The 12,873-nt window shown below is 44.9% G+C and overlaps 1 protein-coding gene across 7 annotated transcripts in view; it reads right to left on the bottom strand.

The window, feature by feature from the left end:
• The window catches only part of C4H1orf146 (chromosome 4 C1orf146 homolog), a 27,136-nt gene extending 15,114 nt beyond the window's left edge, over positions 1-12,022 (bottom strand). The window contains exons 1-2 of one of the 7 annotated variants that reach the window (XM_084851922.1): positions 8,063-8,233; positions 3,454-3,585 (exon numbers count right to left, since the gene is read on the bottom strand). In XM_084851922.1, the coding sequence (XP_084708048.1) occupies positions 3,454-3,522 (69 nt within the window). In that variant the 5' untranslated portion in view covers positions 3,523-3,585; positions 8,063-8,233. Of the gene's footprint in view, positions 1-3,453; positions 3,586-6,397; positions 6,464-6,530; positions 6,916-8,062; positions 8,234-11,924 lie in introns of those variants that run through there. The other 6 variants (XM_084851925.1, XM_084851923.1, XM_084851920.1 and 3 more) reach the window with 6 other exon arrangements.
• Positions 12,023-12,873: the final 851 nt, after the last annotated feature.

Below are 12,873 nucleotides of genomic sequence, written 5' to 3' on the forward strand. Positions count from 1 at the left end.
AAGCTGAAGCTGAACCCTGACAAGACCGAGGTACTTTTGGTGGGGGACAAGAGGAGGCTGGGGGATGTTGACCTGGTGTTGAATGGGGTACGGCTACCCTTGAAAGACCAGGTCCGCAGCCTGGGGGTCATTTTAGACTCCCAGCTGTCCATGGAAGCTCAGGTGTCAGCTGTGACCCAGATAGCGCTGTATCAACTCCATCTGATACGGTGGCTGCACCCCTTCCTTCCCGACCATCTGCTCCCATCGGTAGTACATGCCCTGGTCTCCTCTCGTTTAGACTACTGTAATGCGCTCTATGTGGGGTTACCCTTGAAGACGGTTCAGAAGCTGCAGCTGGTACAGAACGTGGCAGCTCGCCTGATTAAAGGCAGCCGGGGGCGAGATCACATCACTCCAGTGCTAAGGGAGTTGCACTGGTTACCAGTTGTTTTCCAGGCCAAATTCAAGGTGTTGGTTTTGACCTTTAAAACCCTATATGGTTCCGGCCCGGCCTATCTTAAGGAGCGCCTCCAGCAGCACCACACGGGCCGCTTAACAAGATCAGCCTCGGATGCCCTTCTCTCTGTCCCATCAGCCAGGACAGCTAGACTGGTGGGGACGAGGGAGAGGGCCTTTTCTGTGGTGGCCCCCACTCTGTGGAACTCCCTCCCTAGGGAACTCCACCATGCCCCCTCTTTAATGAGCTTCCGTCGTGCATTAAAAACGTGGTTGTTCAGGCAGGCATTTGGGGTGGGTTAGGGTATTTTAGAAAATGTTTTTATTGTAGAATTTTATTGTTTTAAACTGTTTTATTGTACGTTGTACATTGCCCAGAGTGGCTGGGTGACCAGCCAGATGGGCAATTAATAAATTTAATAAAAAATTAAAAATAAAAACAGCATTTTGGGGGGGGAGCAGGGGGAGAAGCACAGCACAGGAAGTGGAATAGGCTCATTCTTCAATATACATGCATTCTCAGATAATCATACTTCTGCAGCAGCCACCAATCCTGGCTGAATAAAAATATTCTTCAACCTTAGTCAATCCCTTCATGCCTCACAGTGGTTAATTTCTAAAAAAGAAAGGTGGTGGGCTTAAGTCTCTGATCTGTAAATCTTAATCCCCACAGTTATGTGGGGACATGGTTAATACAGTGGTGTGGGAAATGCACTCTGCTCATTATTGTTATTATTGTTGTTGTTGTTATTATTAAAGATTTCTATACCCTTACCATTTTTTTAAATATCTCTAAGTGGTTTACAAGAAGATTTAAATATATTAAAATATATTGTGATATACATGAAAATACAATTAAAATATATAATCATTGCTAAAACATTTATATAAGACATCACTAAAAACATTAAAACCAATGCAAGACCATAATTAACAAAAACTGGGCAGCACGCTCACTCAGGGAAGGCCTGGGTAAAGAGATGGGTCTTAAATTGGTGCCTAAAGCATGCTATAGTTGGCGCTTTTTGCATACTGGGGGGAGGTCATTCTGTAAGGTGGGTGCCACTGTGGAGAAAGCCTGCCTGCTTCTGGGCTGCTGTAAGATGGCAATCTGCAGGCCATGGCACAACCAGCAAGGCCTCCTCTGATGACCTTAATGATTGCATCAGTCTGTATTGGGGAAGGCAGTCTGCCAGGTAACCTGGTCCCAAGCTGTTCAGGGCTTTTATGACCACAGCTAAACCGTGTACTTGGCTTGGTAGTTAATAAGAAGCCAGTGCAGTTGCTTCAAGACTGGTGTAATATGTGTATGGCCAGACGCTCCACTCAGCATCCTTGCTACCGCATTTTGCACCAGCTGCATTACAGTAATCTAAACATTACCAGTGCATGGACTACAGTGGCCAAGCTACCCTTGTCCAGGAAAGGGCGTAGCTGACATATCAACCGGAGCTGGTAATAGGTGCTCTTCACCACAGAAGCCACTTGGGTCTCTAATAACAATGATGAATCTATGAGCACTCCCAAATTACATACCTGTTTTTTCTGAGGGAGTACAAACCCCTGTAGAGCAGACAAACTCCCTGATTTCCATACTTGGGAACCACCCACCCATAGAGGGTGTCTCTACACTGGTGTTTTGCTGTGCATTGGGTACTCCCCAACTGTGTTTTTTTGCAAGGCATTTACATGACATTATCCCCCTCCTGTTGTTGTTCCGAGCTTTCCCCCTACTATCCCATGATGGAGAAAATGCAGTATTTTCTGTGCCCGCACCATGATAGCACCAGCAGCAGCCTGTGTGATTGTGTGATGACAGAAGCGAGAGCTTTTCTGGGGGCTGCGGTTTAGATGATGATAGCAGTGACATGACGGGTTGGGAGTGTCACCCCAGCGCTCCTGTGCCCTTCCTGCTCCACCTCATTTGTTACTGTTTGCTGGCGGAGCAGCAACACAGCAGTGTGGCATGGTGGAGAACATCGAGAACCCGAAATATCTTCTTTCACACACATCATGTCCCAAATAGTTTTAAAAACAGATTTTGTATATTTCTATCTCTACCCTCTTCAGCCTTGGGAGGAACACAGAGAGGCTCACAAATCAAGGAAATGTGCAATATAAATTCAAATACATTATTTCTTTATTTAATTTACTTTTACCCCGCTTTTTACAAAAGATTGTAAGCCTCTCTGGGATGCTTGCTTGGGTGTGCCAATCACCATGAAGCAACCAGTGATCAGCGAGGAGAGGGCAAGGGCACGGTAAGGGGGAGGTACCACGGAGCACGAGACATGATAGACCCGGAGCACATAAGGGCTTGTCTCGCAACATGACCAGTTCTTACGAAACGCACTGCCCCTCCGTGGAATGATTAAAAAGCAAAGCGAGGTAAAAGAAACCCATATAAAGAACCCCATACTTGAATAGTAACCAGAAACAGCAGTGCTGTGGTGGAATAAAGCAGTTGTGTAGAGATGCTCAGAGACTCCATCTTGACAGAGGAGGTGGCCTGCACCCATCTATATCCTCTGAACTGCTAATTCTTCCTTCTCCCCATTCCATGCCACGGTCCCAGGCATGGTCTGAAAGCACATGACACAGCTACCTTGCTGAAGCTAAGCAGGTCTGAGTCTGGTCAGTGCTTGGAGGGGAGACCACCTGGGAACGACATGTAGCCATCTTGAGTTCCACGATGGAAGAAAGGTGGGATATCAATGAAGAAATAATAATAATAATAATAATAATAATGATGATGATGATGCCATCCCCGACCTGTAATCAATCCTATAGTGCGGCCCTATTCTCCTTCCTGCTGTCCCTCCTATCTAGTCAGATACACTCCCAAATATTTATTCCATGTGTTTATATTAGGTGTTCTTGGACAAAGTTGCAAGCTGGCTGGTTCTGGAAAGGACAGGCCCCATGTATTTTTAATGCCCTAAACTCTAGGATATGTTTTTTAAAGTGTGGCTCATGGCTCTAACAATGTTTACGAACAGTGGTAGTATACAGTACCTGAAGAGATGAACTCATGATTACTGTTGTAGTCCATCGTGTCTTTTCTTGCCCACCACTTTCCACCATTTTGACACAGATTTGTGCAGTACAGTCTCGGCCACAATCTTCTAATACTTATGGAAACACTACCTATGGTAGGAGGAAAATAGTAGAAATGTTGTTCACATCTTGGTTTCAATCTGGAATTCGTCACGCTTAGAGCAGACCCTTTCAAATCAATGTGACAAGTTAGTCATGACTAACTTAACTCCCATTGTTTTCAATTGATTTAAATGGGACTACTCTAAGCATAACTAATTCTGGATCCAACCCCTGGTAAACAGCACTAATGTAACAGGGCACTTTGTAATGATGTTCTCCCCTCCCCCTTTATGGCCAAAACAATGACAGAAGCCAAGCAAAAGTGCCAAGGGAAGGTATAATCTACAAAGTACAGAAGATCAGCACTGTGTTAGGCTAAGCACACTTACTTAGGAGTAAGGCCCATTGAACTCAGGGGGACTTGGTTCTGAGTAGACATGCATAACTCTTGGCTGTTATTTTAATTTCATTTTAGTTCTTGGAGACTGTGGGTTATATCCAATCTTATTCACTTCAATGGTCTACTCTAAGTAGGCCTAACAGGCTACAAATCATTGTACACTCACTCCCCTTCAACTGTGCAGCCCATTTGGACCGAATTGGTCAAAGTATATTGCATTATTACAGCTGGATTGGAACAAGTGACAGAGCTTTATGATTGCAGCTTTATCTTAATACGAATAAATCCCTTCTTTGGCTTCCCATTGCCTTTCTCATCCAGCACAAATTTATTGCCTTTCCAAACTCTCTATTAACCTTTATTTCCCAACATATTCCTGCCCCCTGACCATCATTCATCCAATTCTATCACCCCAACACAGGACATCTCTACACCAGCCTGAAATCCTGCATTTAAAACGGGGCTTTCTGCTTCCATTTTAAATGTAGGATCACAAAGACTCCCTCTTTCATCCACTTCCTTTCCCCCCTCCCCTTTCCCCTCTCCTTCTCCCTGTATCTGAGTCTTCCATTATCTTTCATTGATCTCACTGCTCTTCTTGGCTCTTTTCCTCTTTTCATGGAGGGAACTCAAGCGGAACACAATGGGGTAATTTGATAGCTCATTATCTGCAATCTATTTAAAAATGGAACAAAGGGCATTTAATGCAGGAGATGCCTTGGGGCTCCTTCACACTGAACTTTTATCCTGAGATTGAGATTGCTCCTTCACGGAAGTTTGCAGGCTCTTTACATGGCATCTCCTGCACTAAATGCCCTTTGTTCCGTTTTAAAATAGATCTCAGATAACGAGCTGTGACATTACCCTGTTGGTTTCCTCGTGAAAAGAGTAAAAGCGGCAAGAAGAGGTGCGAGATCAATGTAAGATAATGGAAGATTCAGATATGGGGGGAAGGAGGGGGAGGGGGAGGGGGAAGGGGGTGGGGGGAAAGGAAGCATGTGAAAAAGGGAGTCGTTGTGATCCCGCATTTAAAATCGAAGCAGAAAGCCCCGTTTAAAATGCAGGATTTTAGGATGGTGTAGAGATGCCCTTGGAGGTTCAGGGTGTCATGTAAAGAGCCTGCAAACTTCCGTGAAGGAACAATCTCTGTCGCAGGATAAAAGCTCCATGTGAAGAAAGCCACAGTCCCAAACTCTTCTGATCCTTTAAATCAGCCTTCCCCAACCTGGTGCTTTCCAGATGAGTTGGACACCCCCAACCAACATGGCCAATTGTCATGGCTGATGGGAATTGTAGTCCAACACATCTGGAGGGCACCAAGTTGGGGGCAGCTGATTTAAATCTTACCTTGTAGCACTGCCTTCCAGAACATCATCTTCTCTCTTTTTTCCTTCAAGGCTCCCCTGAAAACCCACCTCTTTGGTTAATTCATTAGGTTTAACCCTAGTTCTTGTGCCACCCAAAATGAAGTCTGAGTCCATATAGATACATTTGCTCAGAGTTACTCCTGCCTCTCCCTTCCTTTCCCTCTGATCACTCCCACAGTCAAATTAGATTTTAATCTCCTTTTGGAACAGGGTTATATTTATTTATTTATTTATTAAATTTTGTAAAGCATCCAGTACATGGATGGCCCTATATAAAAAGTGATAATATATCTGTACCAAATATATCTGTACCAAAGCAAGTAGGACTTTATTGAATCATGAAGGCACTTTTTTCCAAGTGGCATCCTTGATTTGTTTAATATTATGAACAACAGTAGTACTGTGAGGGGATATTTCTAGCTTTTATAGCTTCGGTCTGGCTCAGCAGTCTATGAATTGTAAATTCATAGAGTTTGCAAACTAGCTGTGACCGAGGCTGTCAGTAACATCTGGAAGGCAGGCCTCAGGAAGCTACTGTGGTAATTCAAGATTGGTCACCTTTTCACATAGGTAAGCAGCCCTCTCTCTGTTATTGCATGAGAGAAATGTTATGACACTCAGCCAAGCGTGACATACAGAGGACATAGCACCATCACTTCATGCAGATTAACTTACTCTTGACACCACATTTACAATTCTGTTGACCTCACAGTTATGGTGGTTAAAGACTAGGTTTCCCAATTTTCTATGTGACAGGGGCACTGTGCCTTTAACAGTGTGATGAAGTGGATAGGAAATTGAATTTACACCTCGTGGCTTCCAGTCATGTTCAGTGATGAAACTCACTGGGTGACTTGGGGCTAGCTGCTATTTCTCAACCTAACCTAGCTAGAGATCTGAAGGCCTGGAGAAAAAAAATTGAAAAAATGGGGGGCGGGGAACCAGAAAAAAGTTTTTAAAACAAACAAACAACAATCCCATTTCCCCCCATTCTTCCCATGGATTTTTGGAAAATTTGAGAAAAAGCAACCCCCCTCTCCATTTTCTCCCCCCCCACAACGTTCTTTTCAAGCCTTCACATCTCTAAACTGACCTCACTAATTCTTGTTGTGCGAGGATAAAATGGGGGTATACAGGAGGCCATGAATGCCACCTTGAACTTCTTGGAGGAAAAGCAGGATAAAAATGTAATGATCCAATACTTAATAGTTCATCTATTACTTAACTAATAACAGCACCCTGACAGGCAGAAATTCAGCAGGTTCATTCTGACAAAACGATCAGAAAAAGTGGCACTTCAACAGATCGAGAAAGACAGTATTTCCCCACCTGCTCAGTATCGTATACTCACACAGTGAGAATTCTAATCAGCATTGGTTATTGTGGTTACAAAGCCATGTATTGTTCTGTAATTAATTCCAAATTAATTAAAACAGAGTCCGAGTGTGATCTTCAGTATGTTGGTTTTGTCATTAAGGCTTGCTAAGGATGATGTGGGAGCCAAAGGGATTTCTAAACAATATATTCCCATTCCCACTTTGCATAGGCCATTTTAAAGCTCCTCTAGAGAGCTGGAAGGCCTCAGTCAATCTGCCCCTCACAGCCAAAGTCAGGCAGACACAAATGGAGGAAGGATTTTGGGCCTAGCTCTTGAGGGCCCTTCCCTCTTCTGGTGTCATAATCAAAGGAATGCAGAGTTTTCCACAGGCCTCTTCATTTATTTTTAAACAGGCTTTAGTCAACAGGCAACTTTACATTTACAGATACGCTGAAATATAATGTGGGCCAGTGAGAAAACACCTCTCCTCTGGGAGTCATTACAACTTGAGCATGAAGAGCCTATAGAAGAACAGTAATGTTTTTAACTCCATTTTTAAATCAATATTTTTTAATCAATATTTCCCATCATTCCAGTATGTCTTTCTTTTCCACATTTGCCCAGGAGACTGGAGGGTGTGTGTGTGTGTGAGATGCAAATTATTAATTTTATTAACAAAAGAAATGAAGCTTTGCCACATTGTAATAAAAATTAAACATCCAATTTCATTTGTCCCTAATCATATTTGATGTGTCAGTTTCTCAAATAAAGCTATCTTCTACCATTTTTGCTACCAGTGATTAATAAGGGACTTGCTAGATGTTTTTTCATCGCTAGGCTTTTTCTAGCCACTCCGCTGCCAATGGAAATATTACCAGGCCCTTATGCAAAAAGCTGGATTTGGCTCAGTGGCTTCCTTCCATTTCTTTTCTCCACCCCACCCTCCTACTTAACATGTCCTGCTGAGAATAGATTATCCAGTCCTCATAAAAAAAAAACTACAGTTCCCAAGGTTTCCTGGAACTATTGAACCAGCATAATAGATTGGTGATGTAGCTACATCCACCATAACTGCACAAATAAATCATAGACTCAAAGGTTTGGAAGGGGCCTACAAGACCATCGAGTCCAACCCCCTGCTCAATGCAGGAAGCCTGATTCCCAGGCGGTCTCCCATCCGAGTACTAGCTTGGGCTGACCCTGCTTAGCTTACAAGATCAGTCGAGATCAGGCGCATCCAGCCCTAAAACAAGAGCTAATTATTAAAATATAATCACTACTAAAGCCACAAAGCCCATCTGAGGTATTTTGCAAGAATAAGTACTGAGCGGTGCTTCTCTGTAATCTATACAAGTAGTTGTTTAAAAAACAACAACAGCGGAGAATGCTCCGAGAAGGAATAGGGTGTTGTAATAGGGTGTTGTAATAAAAATGGCGTACGTTACTGCTTGTTATGATGTTTGTTAGATATGATAGAACCAAAGAGGCACCATCTTAAAGTATTGGCAGCCATCCGAGGCAGCCTCCTACAGTGGAAAAGTCCCAGAGGAAGATAGTCTTATCAAGTGCCTTGTTGAAACCAACAGTAATGGTCTGTTTCATATTAGGTACAGCGAGAGGAGCCCCCCCCCCCCCAGTAGCTGCCACTCCTGCAGCTGGTTAGAATCAGTTCCAGCTAGATCGCTTTCTGCCCAGCTTGCAAGGACAGGTCAGCCGTAGCGACATGTCAACTACGCATGCTTAATGAAGTTCATGAATATTATGTGGCCCACCCCACATAGCTAATGAGGTCATTATACTGAATGTATATAAGCTGTACCAAAAATATCTAGGGTGTGGTTCTCCTTTGCGGCGTTAGCCGCGAGAATCCACCCAAACAGCGCTGTTTGTCTCCTGCCAAAAAAAACTGCGTTGGACTGAATCTCAGAGTTCTGTGTGTCTCTAAGGGGATATTGGCATACCCCTCCTAGAGGGAACGAACTTAAGCATAATTTGTGCAACAGACACACTTCTGATCTAAAGCATTACAAAAAAAATCAGTGAGAATTATGTTAAATAAATTATACAGTCAAAATCATGAGGATCCATGCCTCAGATCCATGTTTTTGCACCATGGAGGCACCCACAAGTACAGGAGCTGTGATTTTTCAGGTTCAGTCCATGGAAGCAGATGTGCTCTATGATCAGATTGTGGTTTGGTTTGATTTAATTTACAGGGGGATTTTCCCTGTAAAAATTATAAGGATCCATGCCTCGGATCCATATTTTTACCCTGTGGAGGCACCAACAAGTACCAGATGGGTGATTTTTGTGGTTCAGTCTGTGGAAGCAGAGGTGCTGTGTAATTTGATTGTGGTTTGGAGGATTTCCCCTGTAAAAATTGTGAGGATCTGTGCTTTGGATCCATGTTTTTGTGCTGAGGTGGTGCCAATGAGTGGCAGATCCTTGATTTTCATGGTCCATGGAAGCAGATGTGCTCTGCCCACTGAACAAGGTCCTAATGTTGTGGCAGGACCCATTGCTGATGTTTGCCATCCCCCCTCCCCAAGTTTTTTCTGGCCTGGCACTCTGAGCAGCATCAGGTGGCTGGTTCTAGCTGCCCTTTTAATTGCTCACAATGCTCCTGACCTCCAGGGGTGTGTTTCCACCAGTGATTTACTCCCACCTGGCTGCAAGGTGAGGTCTCTGTGTTTCCATGATGTTGTGGCCATTCAGCACCAGCCCCGCATTTTATTGTGGAAAAACCACTTCTTCGGAGACTGGTTATAGTCTGACTTTTCCAGCTTACTTTGGCTCCATTACTGACCTGAATTTCCATAACCACACTGGATTCAGTATCATAGTCCTGCCCATGGGGCATGTAGCCCGGCCTTTGTGAGTGTGTCGCTCATGACCTCAGTGACCCAACCCTTTCCCTCCCTGTTTTCTGGAAGTTTAATCACTGTTTTGGAGCAGGATGCCGAGGGACCAACTTTTAAAACATCACTGAAAATAAGTGCTAGAACAGTAGTGCGTATAAGCCTGCTATCACGGGCAAGCAAGTACTCCCATTACAGCCTGAAAATCAAGTTTATCTCAGGTAGCTTCCCCAGAACTACATGTGGGGAGGATCCACGGCTTATATTCCTTTGTGTCATTTGGACCAGGGAAACAATGCTGCAAGCATCATAGTCTAGTTTTCATATTACACGCTAAGTCACTATCTCATTATCACACTATTGCGCAGGTCTTCAATCAATATGCACACCCTCTATGTCAGTATCTTCCTATGACTCTCACTCAATCGCAAAATAGCACTATCACGTATTTGCGCTATTGTGGGATTGTGCAATAACGTATTTTCCAGAACAAGCTCCCTTGATCTCAACAGGAGTCAGCAGGCACCCCTGGAGTAATGCGCTATCGCGTGATAGCACTATCATGCGATAGCGCAAATGCGTGTTAGTTCTATTTCATGATTGAGTGATAGAGTCCTAGCAACATACTGACATGGAGGGTATGCGTACTGATGGGAGACTTGCGCAATAGTGTGATGAGATAGCGACTTTAGGGATGTCAGAGAATTCCGCCACGGATCTCAGTGAGGCCAAATGCCAGTGCATTCAGCCCCCCGAAATCCATGGCGGAACAGCCTTCCCCCCCTGCCCCCCCGTGGATCCCCCCTGGGACGAGACTTACCTGGGGCGGATGTTCCGGATGGCGGCGGCTCCGACGGCAGCTTCGGCAGCAGCGGCAGCTAGTCTTCCGACCGGCCATTGCCGCCATTTGCAGTCCCGTCTTTTTTTTTTTTTACATAGACGTGATAGGCTACGTAAAAACTTATGTAGCCTATCACGTCTGGGTTTAAAAAACAAACAAACGCGTACACAAATGGCAGCGGCTATGGCGGCTGCCATTTGCGTTCCTTATTTTTGGCCATCTTAGTCCACATAAATATTTACGTAGACTATTACGGCAAAAATAAAGGGGAACGCAAATAGCGTAGTGGGCACTATTTGCAGTCCTTTTTGATTCGCTGTTTTAGCCTACGTAAATATTTACGTAGACTATTATGGCGAAAATAAAGGGGAACACAAATAGCGTAGTGGGCGCTATTTGCGTTCCTTTTTGATTCACTGTTTTAGCCTACGTAAATATTTACATAGGCTAAAACGGCAAATCAAAAAGGAACGCAAATAGCGCCCATTATGCTATTTGCGTTCCCCCTTATTTTCGCTGTAATAGTCTACGTAAATATTTATGTAGACTAAGACAGCCCAAAATAAGGAACACAAATGGCGGCCACCGTAGCCGCCGCCATTTGGGTACGCATTTTTTTTTTAACCCAGACGTGATAGGCTACGTAAGTCTTTATGTAGCCTATCACGGTTGAAAACAGGGACGCAAAAGGCGGCGGCTACAGCAGCCGCCATTTGCGTCCCTGCTACCCAGCGGCCGGATGTCCGGCTGCTGGTGGAGCTGGCCGGCGGCTCCGTGGAATCCCCGTGGAACGGAGCCGGCCAGGCAGGACTCCGGGGGGAGGGACGGAGCGCCTCCCCCCCTGCGAAGCAGATCCATGAAACGGTAAGTAACTTTCGTACATCCCTAACAACTTAGCGTGTACCTGCTAATGTGGTAGCCTTAACGGTGCCTCCTAATGCCTGCTATTTAGAGGGAAAAGAAAAAAAAAATAGGTGGAATCAGGCATAGGTCTGGGAAGTCTACCCAGAAGTAACTCCCGCTGAGATCAATGAGACTTGTTCCAGAGATTGCCATTAAGGGGAGTAGAGCCTGGAGGGGGAGCCTCTCTGATTGGTTCAGCAGCCCCTGCCAGTCGGATGACATTCACTTCCAATCCCCCCACCCTAGAAGATGACATTCACACCCAATCCCCCTAGAAGTATGTTTCTGTCAGAGAAGGGGGAGATGGAGGGGGGACTTAGCAAGAGGAGGAGGCAGGAACACGGATGAGGTAATCAGACCCAATGCAGACTCCACCCAGACTCCACCCAGCCATCAAGAAAATAACTCGATTACAGCTCAGTGGAAACAACACAGAGCCCCAGGCTGCAGTGATGATAAGCCAGGACTTCAAAGACTGTGGAAACTGGAGAGGAGCAGATGTGTTTGGGGAAACATTGCAACGAAGTTGCAAGCCAGGTGAAGCCGATAGCATGGAACCCTCCCCCCGTCTCTCTGAAACATTGAGGGAAATTTAAAGGGTAACTAGACCCAATTGCCCAGTACTGCCACTGCAGCCAGGCGAGCCCCATCCAAGGCCCACTAACAGAGGAGGCAGATAACCTGAGAACTCTTTGCCCACCTATAAACCTGGAGCTGGCCCTGCCGCTGAGTTCCATGTCCTGCTGCTGAACCCTCTTCCCATGTCAACACACCCTTGATCGTCTCCTCCAGGGCCTCAGATAAGGAGTGTGGTGGGAGGAGGTAGCTACACTGAGTTGGATCCAGGTTATGCCTTCCACAAGAGGCAGGGCTCCACTCACAGAAGGCCCCACTATCCAATTTTGGGGGATCCCTCTCCCTCCCACACACCACAGCTCACCCCATTCAGCAGGATTTCCTGCTGTGTAGCATTTTCATGGGACTGGAGAGGTTGCTGTTGGAAGCAGGGGGCTGAGAAGTCCACATCCACCAGTGCACTTGCTCACATGTAAATCTGGATCCAACCCACTATGTCCGTGGTGTCAGTATCCTTGTCGTTGGCCTGGTCCCAGGTTCTCCACAATTGTTCCCAAGGTGTTAAATGGTGTGGCAGAGAAACTTTGGACTCTCTTTCTATCCTGGTTTGGATACATTCTCAGTGATTCGGTATTAATCCCACCCTTACTTCCACCAACACATAGCTGGCTGCCCCATCACTGTGCAGTAAGCAATTCACATTTTTTAGTTGAAAAACAAAAACAAAGGTTGAATTCAAGGGAAAGATTCTTGGAAGTATAAGGATTCAGTAAATACATGTGCAGAGCAGATAGAAATGATTACAAAAATTTTGTGATGGAAATCACATCCATCCCTTTATTGTCAAAAGCTATTAAGTGAAATGAGAAGTAGAAGCAGCACAGCAGTCTGTTGTTTGTTGAGGCAGAAATTCTATGTAATATTCAGGAAGAACGAAGCTAGTGGCAATATTGCAGAACTGCATACCCCAAGAAATTTTGTTCTTCAATTATTTTTCTCTCAACGTTACGATTGCAATAAGAGACAAATCATTACTAATTTCATTTTTTCATGCCATTTTGATGGAATGGGGA

This window comes from Heloderma suspectum, chromosome 4 (genome assembly GCF_057233095.1).
Source record: "Heloderma suspectum isolate Gila_16-S chromosome 4, 16-S_ref, whole genome shotgun sequence".
NCBI lineage: Eukaryota > Metazoa > Chordata > Lepidosauria > Squamata > Helodermatidae > Heloderma > Heloderma suspectum.